Below are 26,096 nucleotides of genomic sequence, written 5' to 3'. Positions count from 1 at the left end.
CATGCTCTGTCTCTCTCTGTCCCAAAAATAAATAAACGTTGAAAAAAAAAAAATTTAAAAAAAAAAAAAAAAAGAAAATACCTTTAATTGATTGATGATGATGATTACCAATAGCAACTGTAATAAAAATGTGAATTTAGAATTTATTATTTTACTTCAACCTGGCTGTGATACTTGGGAAATGTCTCTATATGCCACAAGGAAAATTGAGTAAAATGGAATTCAGCTTCTAGTTCCTCAAATGGTTTTAAGTAAAATACAAGAATTACTGATACTATTTCAAGAAATTCTAATACATTCTAAAATGCCAACCAATGGATAAATTAACAATGGGATTTATGTTTAATAGTGCTAATATATTCCTTTTAGACCAGATATTTAGCAGTTGTTTTTTTTATGTGTGGTATCTGTATCTTATATACAACTTAATATAACCAGTGTATTTGGTCTGTTACACCTGTCAGCTTTATTAGTTTACTTTCAGATTTTTTAGAGAAATTTGTACTAAATTTCTTTTCTCTCTTGTGAAGCACCTTTGCATACATCTTTGTTCTTTAATGAAAACTTTGGGGATGGAAATTCCAACATATTTTTTGATAAAAAGATCCACTTGATTATCATTTGCATTTTAAGAAATACATTAATGGAAAAAAGAGAATAGCCTCTACTGTAAAAGTGTGAAGCTCTTGGTTTTTTTGGGTGAATGAGTGAAGAATGTAAAGTGTAAATGGATCAAGAGACTGGTGACTAGGGGAAAATGAACATGGAATTAGATATCAGGAGATTAAATTTGTAGTTGTAGTTCTCAGTAATTAGCTATGTGCTCTTGGATGAGTTACTTCATTTCTCGGAGCTTCATTTTTTTAAATGTGATGTATTTGAGTATTTCTCAAATTCCGTCTCAGATCCCCAAGTCTAGCTTTTCTGTCTCATCGGAAACCCTAGTTATTATGGCTTTCCAATTTAAAGCTGTTTATACAAAAGTTAGGGGTAGCCATCTTAAAGTTAGCCAGTAAAAACAAATGGAACATAAAATTATTATTGCTCAAGGGGACCCCATAGAACTAAAACCATCATGGAATAAAATAAGTCTGAGTGTGGAAAATGTATTGTGAAAGAAAGAATTGAGAGATAATTATTCATCCAAATGACCAACTCATTCCTGCCAGAATTTAGTAAGTTGGGTTTATATTTCACCTTGGATTTTTACTGAGTAGTTTAAAGTTGAGCTGTTATTGCCTCATGAGGAAAAAGGCTGAGGAAAACCTTTAACAGGATGGACTACAGAGCTGCCTAAAACCCGTGCATGTGTCAGTGACCACGTGAGGCTCCAAGCAGAGGGACTACCCGATTATCCCTTTGATCTTGTTTATGATTTTGTCCTGCTATGGTTGAACTTTTGGAGTTGAAGAAGGGCGACAGACAAAAAAGAAATCGAAAAAAAGTATAAGGATGCGACAGAATAGACTTTGCGTGTTTTGTGGCTGACCATTGAATGACTAGGTGATAGCAACAATAAATAGAGACCAGAGATGTGGAAGAAAAGAGATTACATGGTTGCATTCCAGCAAATCATCACAGCCCCAGAGAGGCAAACTTTCAGATGACACCAGATTGGGAGACTCATCTGGTTAGTTACTTTGACAAGTCATGCATAGTAACACCAGCCACAGCAGGCCCTTCAAAACCACAGAATAAAAATACACACTGACATTTGGTACTAAACAGTAGAGAGAATGTATAACTTGCTTTTGAATTTTTTTTTTTCAACGTTTATTTATTTTTGGGACAGAGAGAGACAGAGCATGAACGGGGGAGGGGCAGAGAGAGAGGGAGACACAGAATCGGAAACAGGCTCCAGGCTCTGAGCCATCAGCCCAGAGCCTGACGCGGGGCTCAAACTCACGGACCGCGAGATCGTGACCTGGCTGAAGTCGGACGCTTAACTGACTGCGCCACCCAGGCGCCCCTGTATAACTTGCTTTTGAATGAAAAAGACAATCTTTAAAAAATTATTTATCTAGATTTCTTGGATAAGTGTAATTTTAGAAGCACCAAACATAGATGTCTAAAACTGTTATAATGACATATATCACTGAATGTAGAAAGGATAGAATTCTATTAAAGAGCAAGGGAAAGCTTCCTTTTGCTTACATTCTATTTTATAGATATTTTTTTCCTGGATATCTCCTAATCAAATAAAAAATACCAGCTTCTGAGTAATGATTAGGTGTCACCAAATTGGTTTTCCACTAATAATTTTAACTTATCTTTGAGGATAATGTGATGAGTCACTTGTGGGACTGACTGAGCTTCACCAAAATCAGTATCTACATCAAACTCATAAACTGTATATTGGTTTTAAAATACAACATAAAGCGTTCTTACTTGGTGATTTCCTGTGCCTTAAAAACAGCCATTTTAGCCTGTCACCTGTTTAGAGGATTATTAGTTGAACAGGTAACACTGTTTCCCATCTGTGACTAGTACTCTTTGCTCCAAGCAGCCAAAGAACCTTTCGTAGGGGTGTCTTTCCATCCATGACCCTTTTTTGAAAACTTGATTCTTTTTTGATTTTTAAAACTTATTTGAAATCCCAAAATATTTTTTTGAAGATATTTTTAGAGCAGTTTTAGGTTTAAAGCAAAATTGAAGGGAAGATACAGAGACTTCCTGTATATCTCCTGCCTCCCACAGGCACAGCATCCCCTATTATTAACATCCCCTACCAGAGTATTGCATGTTCCATTAATGACCCTATACTGACACGTCGTTATCAACCAAAAGTCCATAGTTTACATTAGAGTTAATTATTGGTATTGTGCATTCTGTGGGTTTGGACAAATGTGTAATGACCTGTATCCGTCATTAAAGTATCATACAGAATATTTTCACTGCTCTAAATATCCTGTGTGTTCCGTGTGTTCATCCCTCCCAGCTCTCCTTCAGCCCCTGACAACCGCTGATATTTTTACTGTCTCCATAATTTTGCCTTTTCCAGAATGTCATATAGTTGGAATTATATGGTATGTTGCCTTTTCAGAACATCTTCTTTCATTTAGAAATACACATTGAAGTTTCCTCCATGTCTTTTCATGATTTGATGGCTCTTTTCCTGTTAGTGCTGAATAATGTTGCATTATTTGGATGTACCACGTTTATCCATTTACCTACTAAGGGATAGGATGAAGCTGCTATAAATATCGATGTTGCAGGTTTTTGTGTGGACATAAGCTTTCACCTTCAGTAAATACTGAAGAGAGTGATTGTTGTGCTGTATGATAAGGGTATGTTTAGCTTTACAAGAAACAGCCAAACTGTCTTCCAAAGCATCTGTACTTTTTGCATTCCCACCAGCAGTGAATGAAAATACTTCTTGCCCCACATCCTCACCAGCCTTTAGTGTTATCAGTGTCAAAACACTTTTCATTATCAAAATTTAATAAAAAGGTAATTTTTTCTCATACAGTTTTTAATTGATGAATAATTCACATAACAAAATGTACTCTTTTTAAAGTGTACAATTCAAACAAACCAAAGTATACAATTCAGTGGTTTTTAATATAGTCACAAAGTTGTGATACCATCACTTCTATCTAATCTCAGAGTATTATCCTCATGCCAAAAAGAAACTCCATACCTGTTAGCAATCAGTCTCTATTTCCCCATTCCCTCAACCAAAGTAGGTGAAATTGAAGAAAGATTATATTTTGATTTTGTCATGTGTGTGTTTATATATGCCCATATAAGTGATATACTCTAATTATGTGGTAGCTATATAAGCATTGATTCTCACTAGTGGTGTCTTTTGATAAAGCAGTAGATAGAACATGACATAGATTACTTTATTTTTATTTTTTTAATTAATTATTATTTTTTTTTTGAGAGAGAGACAGAGCATGAACCGGGAAAGGGCAGAGATAGAGGGAGACACAGAACTTGAAATGGTCTCCAGGCTCCGCGCTGTCAGCACAGAGCCCGACATGGGCTCAGACTCACAAACTGTGAGATCATGACCTGAGCCAAAGTCAGACCCTCAACTGACTGAGCTACCCATATGCCCTGGCATAGATTACTTTCAAAGTCAAGCATGTGGAGTTGACTTTCTTTCATAGCTAGAAGTACAGAAAAGCATGCTCTTCTCCCCATCCATCCTCAAAAAAGATTTCATCATTCTCTCTTGCAGAAGAGCTTGTTGTCCCATTAAAGTCTCCCCACCTTGCAAGTTCCTGGGGTTCAGTGTTTAATGGTTAGAAGTTGTTCTCTCCATGTTGCAACGTTTGCCCTTCCTAGCCCAGTGCTTGTGCTCAGAGGTGTTATGTACATGCTTAAGAATTTAATTGCTGATAGGAACCTCAGTTAGTTAACAAAATTCCAGCTTTCAAAACCATTTCAAATATTCCCTGATGAGTGACTGAGATTTGTTTGCTGTTTTAAGCCTCCACCTAATCTACAAACACATTTTTCTGTATTTTTTTTTCCTGCCAACAGAGAGGTTCAGGCAGACCTGCTTACCTTTTGATGGAGTGGTTTCATCAGCTTTATTCTTGTTCCCCAAAGAGGGGTGAGGCAGGCCAGGAGAAGAACAGAAAACCGGGATGGCAGGAAGAGAATGAAGGATGCCAGATGATATTGAAAGACAGAGTCACTGAGCCTGAGAAAGAGAGTGGGAACCTGCTGTGTGTTCTTGCTTCTATTACTCTGAAACTATAGCTTCCCTTTATCACCGTTGCCTTTCAAGTGCTTTTTTGCAAGACATCCAAGTTGAGCTTGTTTATACACATGTTAGAATCCAAAGATTGCTGAGAAGCCAGTGCATAAAAACAAGGGATTTGTCGTTTTACTTTATCTAAATGGCCTCCTGAGGGAGCTAAGGGACAAAGAGCTGCATTACCGGGACTGTGCCTAGCTAGGGTCTGTCCCACAGAGTGAGCAATGTCACTTTGCAAGAGCCCTGCTGCAAAGCCTCACTGAGGTCAGGAGCCAAGATGATGTCTCTAGATGGTCATGCTGTGCTGCCATTGACATAATTAAAGACAATGACAATGGAAAATCCAATCCTCTTTTAGAAAGAGGAGGGGGAAATCTTTGATCTTGGTATATTCTTCCTAATATTCTTGGAATATATTTGATTTGAGAACAGTGTAACTATATTCCTTGTATATTTAGGTAGGGATATCTTCAGCAGGAATAGTTTAACTCTGTAGTACACTGAGCAAGGCCAGACCAAGACATGAGATTAGGCTAATAATTTGGCAGCTCTTAATATTGAAGATCATTACATTAGACGCACCTTCCTTTAGGAGGCAGGTTATTGACTGGATTCTTACTTGAATAATCCTCTTAGTGGAGTGGAGAAGGCATATAATCTACTCTAAATGACTTATTAAAGTATTCCTTCTAGTTATATCATTGAGAATTATCTGGGCTGGAAGTAATAATAATGACAACAACAAAGATTAGCGTAGTCTTCAAAAATAGGAGTTTGTTGTTCTCACATTTCTAGAAGACCAGAGATAGGCAGCATCTGATATTATTTCTGAGACTCAGTAATATCGAGGCTGATCACTGTAATTTTCTTGGCTTTTCTCTCATCATTGCAAGATGGCTGCTAAAGTATCAGTCATCTTGTCTACATTCCAAGAAGGGAGAAGGAGAAGAGAAAGCAATAGCACTTATTTTAAGAAAACAAAAGATCTCACTGAAACCATGGGGAAGAATTTTTCTGATGTGATTTGGCCAGAACTTAAGGGAGTTGAGGAAACAAGAAGGCTTGGGGATGGGGTTGGATCAGAGAGAAGTTCTGATAAATGCAGTTTTATTTATCTCATTTTATTTCTAGAGATATTTTAGTGCCCTCCATAATAGCCTGAACATAAATCTAGTTATGGGCATGCTAAAAAATTAAGTTATAGCAGTCACTTTACATATGGGTTTACTATGTGCCATGCATTTCACATATTATTAATCCTCACTAATCCTCATAATAACCCCAGGACATGTGTATGATTAATATTCCCATTTTACAGATTAGGCAGTGGGGGACAGAGGTTCAATAGCTTGTGCAAAGTTATAGGTCCAGCAAGTGTCAGAGCCCACATTGAAACCTGGGCCAGCTGGCTTCACAGTTTTTCTCTAAATCACCACATATTTCTTCTCTGGTACAAAGATATGTATAGTAATACACAGATACACTAATACCTGAGGGGACTTTTGAAATTAAGAAAGATTACTGTTAGGGAAAGCATTTGGACAGTATTGAAAAGGTTTGAATTTATATTCTGGCTCCATTGTCAATAGTCATTCATTCAGCAAATATTTCTGAGTTCCTGTTACTGGCCAGATACTGTGTAAATGAGACAGACATGGTTCCTCTATATTCTACTGGGGAAAATCATTCCAGAAAAATGAAGTAAGTGAGTAGATGAAGTGTAAGTTGTTGATGGATGAGAAAAAGAAAGTGCAGAAAGCTGAGATGATGGATAACTGGAGGAATGCTAAGTTAGGATGGCCAGGAAAAGATCCCCCGAGGAGGTGACATTTACCTTGGGAGCTGAACGATGAGAAGCATCTTGGCATGGAAATAGGAGAATGTTCCAGGCAGAAAAACCAGTAAGAGAAAATTTCCTGAGAGAAGAAATAGCTTGGCTTTTTAAAGAAACTGAGAAAAGATTAGCGTGCCTAGTGCTAATGCTGGGGAGAGTGATCTAAGGTGTGACTGCAAAAGCAGGTTGAGGACAGAACGTGCTGGGCCATGAAGTCCTAGAAGAGCATTTGCATTTTATTGTAATTGTAGTGGGAAGTTCTGTGTCTCCGCTTTGCTGTCAGTAACTCTTTCCCTCAATGAAATGTGAATTTTTGCTTTGGCTGCTTTATGGGGTTAATGTAAGGATCAAATGATGTAATGTGTATGGTAGTAAATTGTTATATGTGAAATTCTTTATAAGAGACAATAAGGGCCCATAGAGTATTTCTTAGCAAGAAGTATGTCTTTTAAAAATATTCTGGGGCATATACTCAGAAAACTTGGACTTGTGGTTAGACAGAGCTAGCAGTTCATTAGCAAATACAATGTTAAAGGAAATCTGATGTTTACAACGTTCTGTGGGATTTCCACTAACAGTTAGGAGGTAGACTAGGTGGTGGCTGACTGTCTTTCCTACTGTAACAACTAGAGAAGAACGGATAAATGTAAAAATCATTTGTTTTATAAACACTGTAGTGGAACGCTGCGGACACGATGTCTAAAGGAGCTAAATTCCACGGAGGACAGAGCTCTTCCTAGGTGACAGAGTCCAGCAGTCATTTCCCTCCCTGGGCACGTTTCTGCCCCTGAGTCAATGCAGTGCTGGGCAGACCATCATACCTGCCTGGGCAGAAGGCATCTGCAGGGGCAAGGAGACACGAGTGCAGCTGTTAATGGCTGTGTGCACTGGCACAGCAGATTGGAATCTGTTGAAGCCCAGATACAGGGTCTTCCACACCTGATAATCCTCTCATTTGGGATTTTTGCTCTGAGAGCAACAACACAGGAGGCTGGGGGCTAGACTCTAAAGCACAGAGAGATTTCTGAGTCCCACAGTGTTTATCGCATAGCCCTCCTGGAGGGAAGAACCTGTAAACACACAGGACTCTTAAAGCATTTAGAACTAGAGGTAACCTACAACTAGTTAAAGTTGCAATACAGCTCAGACCCCGCTCAACTCCTGATTGGAGTGAAGTGATCTGTGTCTCACTCTAACTACCAGACAGAGAGGAAAAGTCTTGCCCTTCTGGGGGAAATTACTATTTATTCCAGTTTTCTAGAGCTCCTTTAAAAAACAATAAATGTCATACAACAAAAAGTTACGAGTTTTGTAAAAGAAAAGGAAAATGTGGCCCCCATTAACAATTGACTGGTTTTTGATCAATGTAAGCAGGCACCCTGATGGCACAAGTGTTGGCATTATGAGATAAGAACTTTTAAGTAACAATGATAATATATTAAAGAAATGATAATGATATGATATGATATGATATGATATATAATATGATAATGATATATTATATTGGTATATATTAAATGATAATATAATATGATAATGATGATATATAATGATGATATGATGATACATTAAATGATAATGATAATATATTAAAGAAATCAGAGGAAAAGTTGGACAGAATAGATTAAGGATGAATAATGCCAACAGAGAAATCGAATCTCTCAGAAGAGCTAATTTGACATATGTATTATGAAAAACCCCACAATATCAGAATTGAAGCATTCACTGGATAGACATACTAGATGCATAGAAGAAATGAAAAGTGAACTTGAAGACAGAGTAGTAGAAAATAAACTGTAGCTCATAGAAGGAGTGGAGGATAAGGCAAAGCAGACCATGAAGGACATTTGGGACAATATCAAATAGCTATCATTCATGTTATTGGAGTTCCAGGAGACGAGGAGAGAGAGAATGGGACAAAAGAAATGGTTGAAGAGAAGATGGGTAATACTTCAAAATTGATGAGAAACATTGACCCACAAATTCAAGAAACGCAGTAAACTTCAAGCAGAATAAATACAAAGAAAACCCCAGTGTAAGCATTTCATAATTAAATTGCTAAAAACAAAGAGAAAGAGAAAATCTATGAAAAAGTGGCTAGAGAAAAAAAGACATTGTATTTATAAGAATCTCAATAAAAATTATAATGGACTTCTCATCAGATTCAGGAGTCCAGAAGACAATGGAATGGCATCTTTAAAAGGTTTTGAAAGCTTGTTTGGAGGTTCTAGCAGGGGAGCGCAGCTACTCGTATACCCTTGACCGAAGAACGGTCCTCCTCTATCGGGGAAGGTCGTCCTCTTCGACCGAGCGCGCAGCTTCGGGAGGGACGCACATGGAGCGGTGAGGGAGGAAGGGGACACCCGCCTAGCCAGCCAGATCAGCCGAATCAACCCTGGCGATCAATGGTAAAAGGTTTTGAAAAACAACAATAAAAACTGCCAGCCTAAAATTCTGTGCCCAGTAAAAAAAATTCACCAAACCGAAAATGAATTAAAGACGTATTCAGAAAGAAACCTGAGGGAGTTTGTTGCCACCAGGTCCACAGTATGACAAATGCTAAGGTAAAATAGAGGAAGTGCCAGATGAAGTCCTCGAAGCTGATAACAAATGATCTGTTATGGGCACAGGGGCATGCAGAAAGAAAGAGCGCCAGAAGGGATACATATAAAAGACTACTTATTTGATTTGTAAAAAGATTATTGACTTTTTAAAAGTCAGTTGATCTGTGGAGGGAGAATTATACTCTTGTATTTACATTGTTCTGAAGTTACGAAATACTCATTCAGTGTAGACAATAAGAAGTTACAGATCTCCAATAATCATTGCAATGTAATACAAGTTATATCTAGAAAAATAACGGAGGGAAAAATGGAATAATAAAATTATTATTTTTTTTTTAATTTTTTTTCCACGTTTTTATTTATTTTTGGGACAGAGAGAGACAGAGCATGAACGGGGGAGGGGCAGAGAGAGAGGGAGACACAGAATCGGAAACAGGCTCCAGGCTCTGAGCCATCAGCCCAGAGCCTGACGCGGGGCTCGAACTCACGGACCGCGAGATCGTGACCTGGCTGAAGTCGGACGCTTAACCGACTGCGCCACCCAGGTGCCCCAATAAAATTATTTTTAATGCCACTTTGAATTCATGGAAATCACCATGCACTCAAAATCTAATTTGAAACCTAATGCTGTTTTCCCAACAAAAGTTGCTGTGTGATACAATTACCGTCTGTGTTTCAAGTAATATTTTCCTGGTATTGTTTTGGAATTTAAAAAATACAAACAGTTTATGAAGATTAAGCTCTATTTATCCTAATATGGTGAGGTATGAAGCTACAGATTAAAGGCTCATCAAAGTGTTGGATGAGCCTGAGGATCATAATTATGTAATGCTTTAAGACTGGTAGGTCGTGGTCCCTATTCTACCCTGGGATGAAGAGGGAAATATTTGGATCCCTAACTGAAAAAGCGAGAACTCTTCCAAATGTGCTTGTCCCCAAAATACTGTCTTACTTCTTTGCCAAAAAAAAAAAAAAAAAAAAAAAAAAATCATGCAATTATAGGATTCTTTGGGTGGATTACCTCAGAATGAACCAATGTATTACTCAGATACTCATGACCTGTATTTCACATTTGATTCCCCTACCCCAGCAGAATGTTACGGTGATCTCTTCTCTGAGATTCCACCAATGTAAGCTTGGCATGAGTAAGAAATTGTGTGCTGTAACTAAAATTGTCGTCAGTAGCCCTAAATGTGTCTGCTCCTCATCTTCTAAGATGTACTTACTCTTTCTCAAGTTTCTCACTTCTTCAGACATTTTCAGTGCCTGGATATATCTGCGTGTTTGCTTAATTTCTAAGATAACTTATGCCAGTCCATGCAGTTATTGAGGTGATATTTCTGTGCTGGCATGGAAAATATATCCATGACATATTTTTGAGTAGGGGAAACAGAGCAGCTTATAGGCAAATACTGATGTGATACAGATGGAGAAGACCTTCAATTTCCACTTTATAACTTATGTAGGATTTAAACTTTTATGCTTTCAGTACTGCATTATAGTTTTTAAAAACTTGGTCCATGACAGGGCACCTGGGTGGCTCAGTCCGTTAAGCATCTGACTTCGGCTCAGGTCATGATCTCATGGTTCATGAGTTCGAGCCCCGCGTCAGGCTCTGTGCTGACAGCTCAGAGCCTAGAGCCTGCTTCGGATCCTGTGTCTCCATCCCTCTCTGCTCCTCCCCCATTCATTTTCTCTCTCTCTCTCTCTCTCTCTCTCTCTCTCTCTGTCTCTCAAAAGTAAATAAACACTAAAAGCAAACAAACAAAAAAAACTTGGTCCATGTCTGTTATTAATACTGTAACTTTTTCACAAGTCAAGCACATTCATTTTTGAAAGATATAAACCTAAAAAATATCCATAAGTAGAGAAGGTTTTGGGCTTCTGAATATGGTATATGAAGGGTAGTAAGCTGTGTAGCAGTGGTAATTGGATACGGTTTATAAGCTGTTTCTATACTAGAATTCTGGAAATTAGTTAGTGGCTTTCAGTATTGGTCTTGTTGCAAAAGGGAAAAGTCTTCAAAGCATAAAAAATAATGAAGGAAGCTACAGCCATCATGATACCTGTGTCGATTTCTATCTCTACCATTAGAATATATCTGTCTTCGGGCACCTGGGTGGCTAAGTGAGTTCAGCTGACTGACTCGTGATTTTGGCTCAGGTCATGATCTCATGGTTCGCACGTCGGGCTCTGCGCTTACTGCCTGTAGCCTGCTTGGGATTCTCTCTCTCTCCCTCTCTCTCTGTGCCCCTCCCTTACTCATGCTCTTTCTCTTTCAAAGTAAATAAACATTAAAAAAAAAAAAGAATATGTGTGTCTTTCAGACTATAAAGAATTCAGTAGAAAACTCTTACCACCCAATTGTTAAAGCTGCCTAAAATTCACAGCATAAGAAAATAAAAAGGATAGTTCATAATTTTCTGAAATGCTTTGAGTTTTAAAAATAAATTGGCTAACTCCCTGCCAGTTGATGTTCAAAACTCGCACTGCTTAACAGTATGGTAGTGTCAGGATCAGTGGTAAAATGCCAGAAACTTCTGCTAAAAGTGATTTAGAAATGTAGGATTCCTAGAGACAGTATTGAGCAGGCGGATTTGTTTTCTTATTCCCCTCTTCGTTTGCTCCTGCATATCAGTGTGCTTTGCATATGCTATAGGACATGGCTAAATTCTATAGCAGTCCTCTGCTGCTCTGCATATAAAAATGAAACTGCCCTAAGTGAGTCATAATGCCACAGTGGCCTCTTTTCATCTGGGAGTTCTTGTTTTGGGTGAAACAGCTCAGCCTGCACACTGGTGAAGAGGTAGTCTCAGCGTTTTGGTCAACTCCAGTTGAGCCAGGGGAGAACAAGGCAGGCTTGGAGTTCTTTGAAAGAAGGTGCACAGTCACTCCAAATTGGAAAATTAAAAAGAAAAAAAATAATGTCAGAACAAGAATAGAAGATCATACTGCATAAAGTAGCTCAGTTATTCATGGTTCAGAACCAAAGTGTTCTTGTTAATCAAACATTGTTCCCAGGGAGTATGAGATTTGTCAATCAGATACCATAGAAGTGAAATATTTTTTGAATTTTTTCCAGTTTTTTGAGATATAATTGACATATGACATTGGGTTAAATTTAAGATGCACAACATGTTGGTTTGATATGTGGACATGTTGCAAAATGATTACCACAACAATGAGGTCACTTAACACATCACCACCTCACATAAAAATACTTCATTTTATTTTTATGCAAATCTCAAAAATTTCCCAGAATTCTAGCATTTTCGCATGTATTTCCCCCATTGTGCCTCTTGTTTTTTAAACTCACATTTGTTGGATATTTTTGTGTTCTAAATGTACACATGTGCTAACTTATTTAGTCCTCGCAGCGGCCCTGTGACAAAGTGCCCCATGAAGCTGCTCCCTGCTCTGCTCAACTGTGTCTCTGCTAGATTGGAGGTAGCCCTATTGTGGCCCTCCTAGATCGCAGGAGTCTGCACTGCCCTCCTCAGTGGTTCGACCCTGCCCGTAGCGGTGATCCAGTTCTCCCTGAACTCACTATGTATGGGTCTTTGTGTTCCAGGTCGGTGCCCCCTTCCTCATCCTCATGTAGGATTTTTCCATTTAATGTTACAGATTATTTCCTCACACTACACTCTCAGTATTTAAGCAGCTAACTTAAAATTTTTTTTTCAATTTTTAATAGTTCTGATAAAAGTTACCATTTTTTTTTTTTTTTTTAGAGAGAGAGTGTGAGTGGGGAGAGGGGACAGAGGGAGAGAGAGAGAGAGGAGGGGATCTTTTTAAAAAAATATATTTTAGGGGTGCCTGGGTGGCGCAGTCGGTTAAGCGTCCGACTTCAGCCAGGTCACGATCTCGCGGTCCGTGAGTTCGAGCCCCGCGTCGGGCTCTGGGCTGATGGCTCAGAGCCTGGAGCCTGTTTCCGATTCTGTGTCTCCCTCTCTCTCTGCCCCTCCCCCGTTCATGCTCTGTCTCTCCCCATCTCAAAAATAAATAAAACATTAAAAAAAAAAATTAAAAAAAATATATATATTTTAGTGTTTATTTTTTGAGAGAGAAAGTGAGCGTGAGTAAGCAGGGGAGGGGCAGAGAGAGAGGGAGACAGATCTGATGTGGGGCTCAATCCCACAAACCATGAGATCATGACCTGAGCCAAAGTTGGACACCTAACCGACTGAGCCACCCAGGTGCTCCAGAGATGGAGAGAAAATCTTAAGGTCTCTCTTAAGGTTAAGGTTGATACCACAACCCTGAGATCATGGCATGAGCTGAAATCAAGAGTCGGATGCTCATCCGAGTCACCCAGGCACTGCAGCTCTTAACCATTTTAAAAAAAATTTTTTTTTCTCTTAATGTTTGTTTATTTTTGAGACAGAGAGAGACAGAACATGAACGGGGGAAGGTCAGAGAGAGAGGGAGACACAGAATGCGAAACAGGCTCCAGGTTCCGAGCTGTCCGCACAAAGCCCAATGCGGGGCTCGAACCCACGGACCGTGAGGTCATGACCCAAGCTGAAGTCGGACGCTCAACTGACTGAGCCAGCCAGGCACCCCAACCATTTTTTAAGCATACAGCTAGCTCAGTGGTATCAAGTATATTCACATTGTTGTGCAACTACCTCTACTATCCCTCTTCAGAACTCTCTTTCTCTTGTAAAACTGAAACTCTATACTTGTTAAACAAAAATTCCCCATTTCCTCATCCCCACAGAGCCCAGAAAGCACCACTCTGCTATTTGTCTCTATGATTTTAACTTCTGTACATACCTCTTATGAATGGAATCATACAGCATTTGTCTTGTGACTGGCTTATTTCACTTATCATAATGTCCTCAAGGTTTAGTCATGTGGTAGCATGTATCAGAATTTCCTTCTTTTTTAAGGCTAAATAACATTTTATTATATGTATAGACCACATTCACTTATCCATTCATCTGTCAAAGTTGCTTCCACCTTACGGCTATCAGGAATAACACTGCTATTAACACAGTGTATGGATTTCTCTTTAAGACCCTGTTTCAATTCCTTTGGGTATATATACCTAGGAGTGGAATTACTGCATCAAATGGTAATTCTATATGTAATTTTTTGAGGAACTGCCATACTGTTGTCCACAGAAACTCGACTTACCAACAGTGAACAAGGGTTCCATTTTCTCCACATTCTTGCCAACACTTGCTTTCTCTTTTTTTTGATAGTAGCCATTCTAGTGGGTGTGAGCAGCCAACTTTTTACACCTTCTCTGTCATCATCTTAGATACTTTTCCAAAGCTAACTTTTACTATATGTACTTTTAGTTGAAATATAGTTGACATACAATATTATATGAGTTTGAGGTGTCCATCATAGTGATTTGACATTTATATATTTATAACATTTACAAAAATTCTTCCCATGATAACTAGTCACTATCTGCCACCATACAGTATTATTACAATATTATTGACTATATTCCCCTTGCTGTACTTTTCATCCCTGTGATTTATTTTATAACTGGAATTTTATGTCTCTTAATGTCCTTCAGCTGTTTCACCCATGGTCCTAGTCTCCTCCCCTCTGGCAACCATCAGTTCTCTGTATTTAAGAGTCTGTTTTGTTGTTAGTTGTTCATTTGTTTTATTTTTTAGATTCCACATATAAGTGAAATCCTATGGTATTTGTCTTTCTCTGATTTATTTCACTTAGCATAATAATCTCTAGGTCCATTCATGTTGTTGAAATGGCAAGATTTTGTTCTTTTTAAGTCTCAATAATATTCCATATTGTGTGTGTGTGTGCATGTGTACATATATACATCACGTTCTGTATCCATTCATCATATCAATGGACACTCAGGTTGCTTCCATATCTTGGCTATTATAAATAATGCTGCAATAAATATAGGGGTGCATATATCTTTTTGAATTAGTGTTTTCATTTTCTTCAGGTAAATACCCAGAAGTAGAATTACTGGATTGTATGGTATTCCTATTTGAAAAATTTTGAAGAACCTTCACACTGTTTTTTGTAGCGGCTTCACCAGTGTACATTCTCACCAACAGTACACAGGCATTCCTTTTTCTCCACGTCCTTGTCAAAACTTGTTATTTCTTGTTTTTTTGAAACTAGCCACTGTGACTGGTGTCAGATGTCAAAATGGTGTCACTCGTTTTGGTTTTGATTTGCATTTCCCTGATGACTAACAATGTTGAGCATCTTTTTATGTGTCTGTTGGCTATTTGTATGTCTTCTTTGGAAAAGTGTCTATTTAGGTCATCTGCCCATTTAAAAAAATTTTTTTTAACGTTTATTCATTTTTGAGAGACAGAGAGAGACAGAGCATGAGCGGGGAAGGGGTAGAGAGAGGGAGACACAGAATCTGAAACAGGCTCCAGGCTCCGAGCCATCAGCACAGAGCCTGACACGGGGCTGGAACTCACGAACTGCGAGATCATGGCCTGAGCCAAAGTCGGACAGTCAACTGACTGAGCCACCCAGGTGCCCCATCGTCTGTCCATTTTTAGTTGGACTTTTTTTTGGTATTGAGTTTTATGAGTTTTTATATATTTTGGATTTTAACCCTTTGTGTAGCCACACACCAGCAGACTCTAAGCCAAGGGTAGATGATGGTCTGGCAAGGCTAAAAGAGTGACTTAGAGACAGAGATCAAGACATAGGTTTATTTGGGGAACTTACATACAGGAAATCCAGAAGTGGCCAACTGGACAAAGCATCCACTTCTGGAATCCACATGCAATAAGTTTTTATAGTGTAGCAACTAATCTAGCAGCTATCTGTAGCCCTTCCCTTCTGTGCACGGCCAGTGTTCCAAGGAGATTGAGGCCTAGCATCCAGACATTCTTTGTTACAAGGGAGATATTGGGTTGGCCACCATTGGATCTCCTAACCTTGAATACTGAACAACATGTTCTTCTACCTATTCTGTTTGATGGGAATATAGAAGGAGGATAGGATCTCTGCATTCTCAAGATAGTGATTAACACAGACATTCAGGGTGTGCTTGCACAAACAGCCTTCTAGTACGTACCATACACCCCTTACCACATACATCATTTGCAAATAACTTCTCCATTCAGTAGATTGCCTTTTTGTTTTGTTAATGGTTTCCTTCACTGTCCAAAAGATTTTAGTTAGATGGAGTCACAATTGTTTATTTTTGCTTTTGTTGCCCTTGCCTGAAGAGACACATTGAAAAGAATACTACTAAGACTGATGTCCAAGAGTTTGCTGCCTATGTCTTCCTTTAGGAGTTTTATGGTTTCAGGTCTTACATTTAAGTCTTTAATCCATTTTGAGTTTATTTTAGTGTCTGGTGTAAGCAGGTGGTTCACTTTTATTCCTTTGCGTGTACCTGTCTAATTTTCCCAACACCATTTATTAAAGAGACTCTCTTTTCCCCATTGTGTATATGCTTGCCTCTTTTGTCATAGATTAACTGACCGTGTGAGTGTGGGCTTATTTCTGGGCTCTCTATTTTGTTTCGTTGATCTACGTGTCTTGTTGTGCCAGTACCATACTGTTTTGATTACTATAGCTTTGTAATATAATTTGAAATCTGCAATCATGATACCTCCAACTTGTTCTTTCTCAAGATTTCTTTGAGAAATCTTTGAGAAATTCTTTGAGAAATCTTAGGATTTCTTTGAGAAATCCTAACAAATTTTAGGATTATTTGTTCTTGTTTTGTGAAAAATACTGTTGTTATTTTGACAGGGATTATATTGAATTTTTGGATTGCTTGGGTAGTATGGCCATTTTTACAATATTGATTCTTCCAATCCATGAACATGGTGTATGTTTCTATTTATTTGGGTCATCTTCAACTTCTCTCATCAGTGTCATATAGTTTTCAGAGTAAGGGTCTTTCACCTTCTTGGTGAAATTTACTTCTAGGTCTTTTATTCTTTTTGATGCATGTGTAAATAGGATTGTTTAATTAATTTCTCTTTCTGCTAGTTCATTATTAGTGTATAGAAATACAACAGATTTCAGCATGTAAATTTTGTATCCTGCAGCTTTATTGAATTCTTGTGTTAATTCTAATAGTTTTTCATGGTATTTTTGGGGTTTTCTATATATAGTATCATGTCATCTGCAAATACTGACAGTTTTACATCTTTCTTCCAAATTTAGAAGCATCTTATATCTTTTTCTTATCTGATTTCTATGGCTAGAACTTCCAGTACTATATTGAATATAAGTATGAGAGTGGACATCCTGGTTTGCTCCTGATCTTAGTGGAAAAACTTTCAGCTTTTTACCATTGAGTATGATGTTAGCTGTGGGTTTGTAATATCTGGACTTATTATTATGTTCCTTCTATATTTTGCTGTGAAGTTTTATCATGAGTGGATGTTGAATTTTGTCAAATGATTTTTCTGCATCTATTGAGATGATCATATGGTTTATATCCTTTATTTTGCTAATGTGATATATCCTGTGATTGATTTGCAGATATTGAGCCACTCTTGAATCTCTGGAATAAATCCCACTTGGTGGTGAATGATTTTTTTAATGGATTGTTGAATTCAGTTTGCTAATAATCTGTTGAAGATTTTGCATCTGTATTCATCAGAGATATTGCCCTAAACTCTATGCTTTGGCCAATACAAGTAACTGCATGCTTTGTAAGTGTGTGAAAATTATAAAAAGTATTATCACGGTGATTCCTACATGGCCAGAGAATCATTATGAATTATAGGGAATAAAGAAGGGCCACCACTGAGTGGAGATTATTCTCTCAAAGCCCACTCTATCACACTTAACTCTATTTCTCCATTGATTTTAAACATAAATTTTATTTCATGATTTGTAACATTAAAAGACACTAATTTTTATTAACAACAGATATTGTTGTTTCCTCAGAAAATCTATTCCTCGCTGCCGAAGAATTAACAGAATGCTCTCCAATGAGTCCCTACATTCGCCTGCATTTAACCGTTCCAACTCACAAGCCTCCATAGACAGCACCTCCATGGAGGACTTCTTGCGGGAAATAGAAAGCATTAAAGAGAGTAGCATGAGAGCACAGGAAGAGCAGATACCAGCTGAGGTCAAGCCTGTGGATGGTAAGGTGTTGGATCTCTCTTCCCGTGTGTTTACTATCTTTCTTCGTATGTCTTGTTGTGTTCGCAAATGGAAATCATTCTAGTAGTAGTTTAACAAATGAAATCAGTAGAATTTGGCATATCAGCTACAAGCTCCCACTCATTTATATCTGTTGGACTGGCTCATGGTGGCTTCTATAAACAGTGACATGTCCTAACAAGAAGAGCTGTCGACATCCAACTTGATTTCTGACGTATCACTGCTTAGGCATGCTGTGCCTATCATTGATTTGATTCATTATCATCTGGCAGATTGAGTATTCTAATTTTGATGGCTTTTACATTTGTACACTTGACTATTAATTACAAAAAAAAGAAAGAGAAAGAAAAAAGATGCCAGTATAATTGTAGAGGAAAAAAATATTTGGTTTTGCAGCATCTACTAGTATTACTGTATTTAAGGAATAGATTATCTTGTATTTCTCAAAGTAAAAGCTATGTCAAATATACCAATTTTTAGTGAAACGAAACAGAAGATTGAGAACTAGAAAAAATATAATTGTCCTTAATTATTAAAAAGAGCTAAATTACTACCTTTGGATTAAAAGTATAGGTCATCTCAGTTGCTCTCTATCACCAAGTAAATACATAAGATATCCAAGAAAGACTGAAGGTAGTTAAGTAAGTACCCACCTAAGAATGTTTCCATTAGCCAGGGATTAATCTCAAGACAATGACCAAAACTTTTAAAAAGTTTTCATTCTGGGGCACCTGGGTGACTTAGTTGGTTAAGTCTCTGACTCTTGATTTTGGCTCAGGTCATGATCCCCCGAGTTGGTCTCTGTGCTGACAGTAGGGAGACTGCTTGGGATTCTCTGTCTCCCTCTGTCTTTGCCCCTCCCCTGCTTGCATGCACACATTGTCTCTCTCTCTCTCTCTCCCCCTCTCTCTCTCTCTCACTCTTTCTCAAAAATAAAAAAAAGTTTTCACTACTCATTCCTTTGCTTGTAAGTCTGTCCTTCTTAGGTCTGAAAAATAGTAGTTTATGTGCACCACAATTAGTATATGTCACAAATCATTAGAAATAAAAGTCCCACCACACATTGAATGAAAATCCGTTCAAGGAAACCATCTCCATCAGTGTGGTGTATTCTTACTCCGTTTACCTACACCCTTCCATCTTGCCTTTTTAGATCCAGAGAGATAGAAAGACACATGAAGGAAAATACCTTTTATTCTTCATCCCTTTTTTCAAACTAGCTAGCTATCTATATTAAAAAAACATGAGTTCATACTCATAACCTTCCATTCCAATTCACCACAAGATTTGTTGTTGCCTTCTTCTTTTTTTTTTCTGTATTTATAACTCCTCCAATAATGAGACACCTGGTTTCTACTATCATTTGCTCAAACCTAGAGTACACAGAAAATATTTTCAGGTTTGCTAACCTAAACTTCTACAAAAAACATACTTATTAACTAGACTTTCATATTTATTTACGGATTTTTCCCCTTGAGCTATTCACACAGAACTTTAAGTGTACAATTCAGTGATGTTTGACTGATGCTAACTTTGTAGCCTCACATTAATCAAGAAAGATAACATTTCAGTCAACTCAGAAAATGTCTTCATGCTTTTCCCCAATCTTGTCACTCCCATGACTGCTGTTCTCTGGCCAGAAGCAACCATGATTCTGATGTTCTTGTTTCATAGATTAGTTTGGGGTTTCGCTTTTTTTTTTTAATATATTTTTTTAATGTTTGTTATTTATTTTTGAGAGAGAGACAGAGAGAGAGGGAGACACAGAATCTGAAGCAGGCTCCAGGCTCTGAGCTGTCAGCACAGAGCCCAACACGGGACTTGAACTCACAAACTGTGAGATCATGACCTGAGCCGAAGTTGGCCACTTAACCGACTGAGCCACTCAACCGACTGAGCCACTCAGGTGCCCTGGGGTTTTGCTTCTATCACTTCTTTCACTGAACATAGTGTTTTTGAGATTCATCTGGTGTATCAGTAGTTCCTCTCCTTTTATTACTAGGCAGTTTGTATTAGTTTCCTAGGGCTGCTGTAACAAAGTACCCCAAAACCCCGTGGCTTAAAACAGCAGAAATTTACTTTCTTGCAGTTGTGGAGACTGGAAGTCAAGGTGTCAGCAGCTTCTCTGTTCCATTCCTTTCTCTTAGCTTCTGGTGGTGCATGCAACTCCTGCTATAGGCAACAGCACTTGGTACTGTTGTAGGTGTGTAACATCTACACATGTTGTACCACCATCAATACAGCACTGTTTATATGAACATACATTTTTTTTTATTGTGGAACAATTTAAAACCTACAGAAAAACTGCAAATACAACTTAAATAACCTTCTTTTTGGTCTGGAGCCATTTGACCATTTGAAAGTAACTTGCCAACTGCCCCTGTTACTCACAAGTACTTTAGGTCTTTAGATATATAGAATATATCTAAGATATAATGTATGTATATTATATGTTTTAATTTTGTAAAATATATATACACATACACTTTTGTCTATTCTGTCAGTTATGGATAGGAAGTTGGTAAAATCTCCAACTCTAATGATTGTGGATTATAGATTTGTCTGTGTGTGTGTGTGTGTGTGTGTGTGTGTGTGCGCGCGCGCGCGCGCAGCTGTTCTGTATATAGTGACAGTATAACTACTGAAATGAAGAAATTATTATTATTATTTTTAAATGTTTATTTATTTACTTTTGAGAGAGGCACAGGCACAGGCAGGGAAGGGGGCAGAGAGAGAGAGGGAGACACAGAATTTGAAGCAGGCTCCAGGCTCTGAGCTGTCAGCACAGAGTCCAATGCAGGGCTCGAACCCATGAACCGTGAGATCATGATCTGAGCCAAAGTCAGTCACTCAACTGACTGAGCCACCCAGGCATCCCAAGAAATTATTTTTGATACATCACTGTTATCCAATCCTGACTGCATTTAAATGTTCGTATATTTCCTATATTATCTTTTATAACAAAAGAATCCAGTTCAGAATCACTTGTACTTCATTGCCATGTTTCTTTTGTTTCTTTACATCTAGAATGGTTTCTCAGGGCTTTTATATATATATATATATATATATATATATATATATATATATATATATATATATATATATACATACACACACACACACACACACACACATATATACATATGTGACCTTGAAGCTTTTGAAGATTACAGGCTATTTTGTAGAATATTCCTCGTTTGGATTTGTCTGGTGTTTCCTGATGATTCAGATTCAGGCTCTGCATCTTTGCAGATCATGATGCTGTCTGTATTCTTTTCATTGCGTCCTATCAGGTGGCATATAGTTTTGATTTTCCCATTAATGATGATGTCTACTTGAATCACTTCAGGTGGTATTAACAAGGTCTCTCCCTGTGAAGTTACTACTTTCATCTTTGTGATCAATAAATATTTTGTGGAAATCAAAACCACACTCAGATACCACCTCACACCAGTCAGAGTGGCTAAAAGGAACAAATCAGGAGACTATAGATGCTGGAGAGGATGTGGAGAAACGGGAACCCTCTTGCACTGTTGGTGGGAATGCAAACTCGTGCAGCTGCTCTGGAAAACAGTATGGAGGCCTCAAAAAATTAAAAATAGATCTCCCCTATGACCCAGCAGTAGCACTGCTAGGAATTTACCCAAGGGATACAGGAGTACTGATGCATAGGGGCACTTGTACCCCAATGTTTATAGCAGCACTTTCAACAACAGCCAAATTATGGAAAGAGCCTAAATGTCCATCAACTGATGAATGGATAAAGAACTTGTGGTTTATGTACACAATGGAATACTACATAGCAATGAGAAAGAATGAAATATGGCCTTTTGTAGCAACATGGATGGAACTGGAGAGTGTTATGCCAAGTGAAATAAGTCACACAGAGAAAGACAGACACCATATGTTTTCACTCTTAATGTGGATCCTGAGAAACTTAACAGAAGACGATGGGGGAGGGGAAGGAGAAAAAAAAAAAAGTTAGAGAGGGAGAGAGCCAAACCATAAGAGACTCTTAAAAACTGAGAACAAACTGAGGGTTGATGGGGGGTGGGAGGGAGGAGAGGGTGGGTGATGGGTTTTGAGGAGGGCACCTGTTGGGATGAGCACTGGGTGTTGTATGGAAACCAATTTGACAATAAATTTCATATTAAAAAAATAAAAATAAAAAATAAATATTTTGTGGAAATAAAATATTCTATATCAAGCTGTCAAATTATTTCTTTTTTATGTTTTATTATTTATTTTTTGAGAGAGAGAGAGACAGAGCATGAGCAGGGGAGGGGCAGAGAGAGACAGAGACATAGAATCTGAAACAGGCTCCAGGCTCTGAGTTGTCAGCACAGAGCCCAATGTGGGGCTCAGACTCACGAACCATGAGATCATGACCTGAGCTGAGGTCAGAAGCTTAAGCAACTGAGCCACCCAGGTGCCCCATATTATTTTTTTATATCAGAATGGGCTCCTGGTTTATTTAATGTGTTATTTGTTAGTGGGTTATCTTTTACTGTAATCTGTTTTGATATTGAAAGTGTTCCATATTTGATCTGGAAATCAGCTAGGTTAATTCTACTTTTCCTTCTATATTTGTGATTCCCTTCTTAGACAGTGGCTTCCACTATCTTACATATATATATTTATTTGATTAATCCCTTTATATGTTATCAATTTCCCCTCTCCTTTTCATAGTTGCCCTGCTCATCCCACTTGGGCTCTAACATCCCTGCTCCTCTGCATAAATGACTGCCTTGCTGTGCTCTAACTAATATCTTTAGGCTTTAAGACTTAATTTTGAGGGAAGAAGTAGCCATATGTCTTTTAAAGATATCAAATCTGAATGTTTAACATTTCCACTACTTTTCTTATTTTGTTTTTTTTTATGTTTATTTGTTTTTGAGAGAGAGAGAGAGAGAGCAGGGGAGGGGCAGAGAGAGAGGGAGACACAGAATCTGAAGCAGGCTCAGGCTCTGAGCTGTCAGCACAGAGCCCAACGCAGGGCTCAGATTCCCGAACCATAAGCTGAAGTCAGGTGCTTAACTGACTGAGCCACTCAGGTGCCCCTCCACTACTTCTTTTTTGTATATCCAGTATCCATCTGACATCTTTTCCCTTTACCCTAAAGAGCTTCCTTTAGCATATATTACAGAGCAAGTTTGCTGGTGATACATTTCTTAGTTTTCATTCATGTGATAATGACTATTTTACCTTTGTTCTTGAAGGATATTTTTGCTAGACATATAATTATTGGTTGACAGGTTTTTATTTTCATTCAGGATTTTTTAAACATCATCTTACTGTGTTCTGATCTTCACTGCTTCTAATAAGGACTCAGTGCCTTCATATTGTTGCTTCCCTATATGTAATATGTTCTCTTTGACTGCTTTCAAATTTTCTCTCTTTGGTTTTCAGCAGGTTCTCTTTAGGATGCCTAAGTGCAGTTTTCTATTGTATTTGACCTACTTTGTATTAGTTAAGCTAACTGGTTTTTCAACAAATTTTGGAAACTTTTGGATATTATTTCTTCAAATATGTTTTTTTCTTCACTACTCTCTCTCTTTTCTGAAACTCAAAGTATACATATATTACAATACTTAACCATTCCCAATAGGTCCCTTGGGCTCTGTTTTAAATATTTTAAAATATTTTTCTCTCTTTCAGATTGAATAATTTCTACTGATTTCATCTTCAAGTTTACCAGTCCTTTCTTTTAAAGTCTCTAATACACCATTAAGCCTTTACAGCAATTTTTTAAATTTAATATGTTTTAATTTTATAATTTGAATTTTAGATTTTTTTAGTTTCATTTTTTCTATTTTTCATTTCTTTGCTGGAATTAATTATTCCCTCATGATAATTTTTTCCTTAAAGTCCTTGTCCAACTTCAGAGTCCTCTCAGAGTCACTTTTTATTGATGACCTTTTCTCTTGACAAATTAGTCTATTTTTTTTTTTGTTTTCCTTTTTATTATATCCTACCTATTGTAACATCATTGAGAATGTAATATTATAACATTGTTGATATCTTTCAGAGACTCTGTATCCCATTATCTTTCTCTAAAGGGAGTTAATTTCATAGCAATTTTCATAGATTGGACTCATCCTCACAACACCATCTTTTCTGCTCTATGCACTCTCTGTAACCTTGCTCATTTATTTTAGCCCTTTTGGCTGCTGTTTTTCAATAGGATGCTGGAGCCTCACATATGCCTTTTTGGTTTAATGTTTAGTTAAGGATTTGATCAGAGTTTGTGCAGATTTTGGAGCTCTCTCCTGTGTGGCTCCCTCCTAACAGGAATGTGCCCCTCACTTTCCAGCCGTCCTAGTAATAATCCCTTATTGCATCCCCTGACTCTTCAAATAAATAAGGCTTTGGTTTTCAGTTGTGTTCTACCCCTGGTGTAACGTAGGGATTGGGAAAGGACTCAGTTGAAAAGTTGTATAGGTACAAATCTCACACAGTACATTTTCTTGTATCAAAATTTAATTATTTTTCAGTTTCTGCCTACACTTGGTTCTTCTCCATTACCCTCAAATAGTTATTTTATGTACTTAGTTCAGAGTTCATAACTGTTATACGCAGAACTGTTATTTCTCTACAAGCTACTCTATTTTACTAGAAAATTTTATTCCCTTTTTGGTATCTTTCTCTAACAAAGTTACTAACTAGGTGGATTTTTAGTACAGAATGGTATGTGTGACAGCTACATTCAGTTTTGAAAGTTGATGTTTTGCATTCTTCATTTTCTCACTTAGAATAATTAAATATTTCAACTGGGATTTAATTAATTCAACAAATATATGTACCTGCTTCTCACAGGCATTGCAAAATGTTGGTGTTGGAGTTATAAACAAAGGCAGAAATGCCCTGCTCTAATGGAGCTTATAACCTAGGAGGAAAAAAATAACTAATGAAATGATATACCTAGATGTCTGTTGGGAGAAAAGTTATCTGAAGAAAAAGACACACAGCAGGATTAGGATGGGTAACAGTGGGCCCGACTGATTGAAGGATTCAGGAAAAAAAGACTTCATTGAGAAAGAAATATATAAATTGAGATCTAAAAGATTGAATGGACAATTATTAGGAGTCCAAATAGAAGGATTGGCATGTCCAAAGGCCTTGTGACAAAATATATAATGGGGCTTTTTGGGGCTTTTGAGGAACCAAACATAGACAAGTACTGTCAGCGAGGGGAGAATGAAGAGAGTATGGTACACGCTGTGGCCGGAAAGGTCAACAGCTTCATGTCCTGTGGGCCGTGTGAAGGATTTTATTTTATTTATTTTGCTTATTATTATTTTTTTTTTAAAGGTAGGCTTCACTCCCTGTGCGTAGCCCAGCGCAGGGCTTGAACTCACAACCCTGAGATCAAGACAGGAGCTGAGATTAAGTGTCGGATGCTTAATTGACTGAGCCACCCAGGCGGCCCAAGCATTTTATTCTTAATCCCAAGAGCAAGGAAGAACTGTGACCTTTCAGGAAAGGGCTTCTATTTGCATTTGGAAAGGTCTGATTTAGTTACAATATGGATCATGGATTGGAGGGGTGAATCAAGAATGGGAAGAAAAACTGGGAGGCAACTGCAGTAGTTCAGGTGAGAGATGATGGTAGTTTGGGCCAAGGTCAGAGCAGAAGACAAGTAAAAGTGGAAATTTTTGAGAAATAATAAGGAATTAATATCAAAAGGACTTGATGATAGGGATGCCTGGGTAGCTCCTTTGGTTGAGCATCCGACTTTGGCTCGGGTCAAGGTTTGTGAGTTCAAGCCCCATATTGGGCTCTCTGTGCTCAGAGCAGAACCCACTCTGTCCCCCTCCTCTCTCTGCCCTTCCCCTGCTTGCGCTTTCTCTCTCAAAAATAAATAAATATTAAAAAAAAGGACTTGGTGACA

At 37.9% G+C, this 26,096-nt stretch overlaps 1 protein-coding gene across 9 annotated transcripts in view; it reads left to right on the top strand.

Annotated features, from left to right (window-relative positions):
* ARHGAP28 (Rho GTPase activating protein 28) overlaps window positions 1–26,096 on the top strand; it is a 228,510-nt gene that overhangs the window by 121,863 nt on the left and 80,551 nt on the right. For all 9 annotated transcript variants that reach the window (XM_045458487.1, XM_045458480.1, XM_045458482.1 and 6 more), the window contains exon 2: window positions 17,984–18,186. In XM_045458487.1, coding sequence (XP_045314443.1) covers window positions 18,018–18,186 — 169 coding nt within the window. In that variant the 5' untranslated portion in view covers window positions 17,984–18,017. The remainder of the gene's footprint in view (window positions 1–17,983; window positions 18,187–26,096) is intronic.

The sequence above is a fragment of the Leopardus geoffroyi genome, chromosome D3, assembly GCF_018350155.1.
Source record: "Leopardus geoffroyi isolate Oge1 chromosome D3, O.geoffroyi_Oge1_pat1.0, whole genome shotgun sequence".
Taxonomy (NCBI): domain Eukaryota; kingdom Metazoa; phylum Chordata; class Mammalia; order Carnivora; family Felidae; genus Leopardus; species Leopardus geoffroyi.
This window is presented reverse-complemented; position numbering and strand designations above follow the sequence as displayed.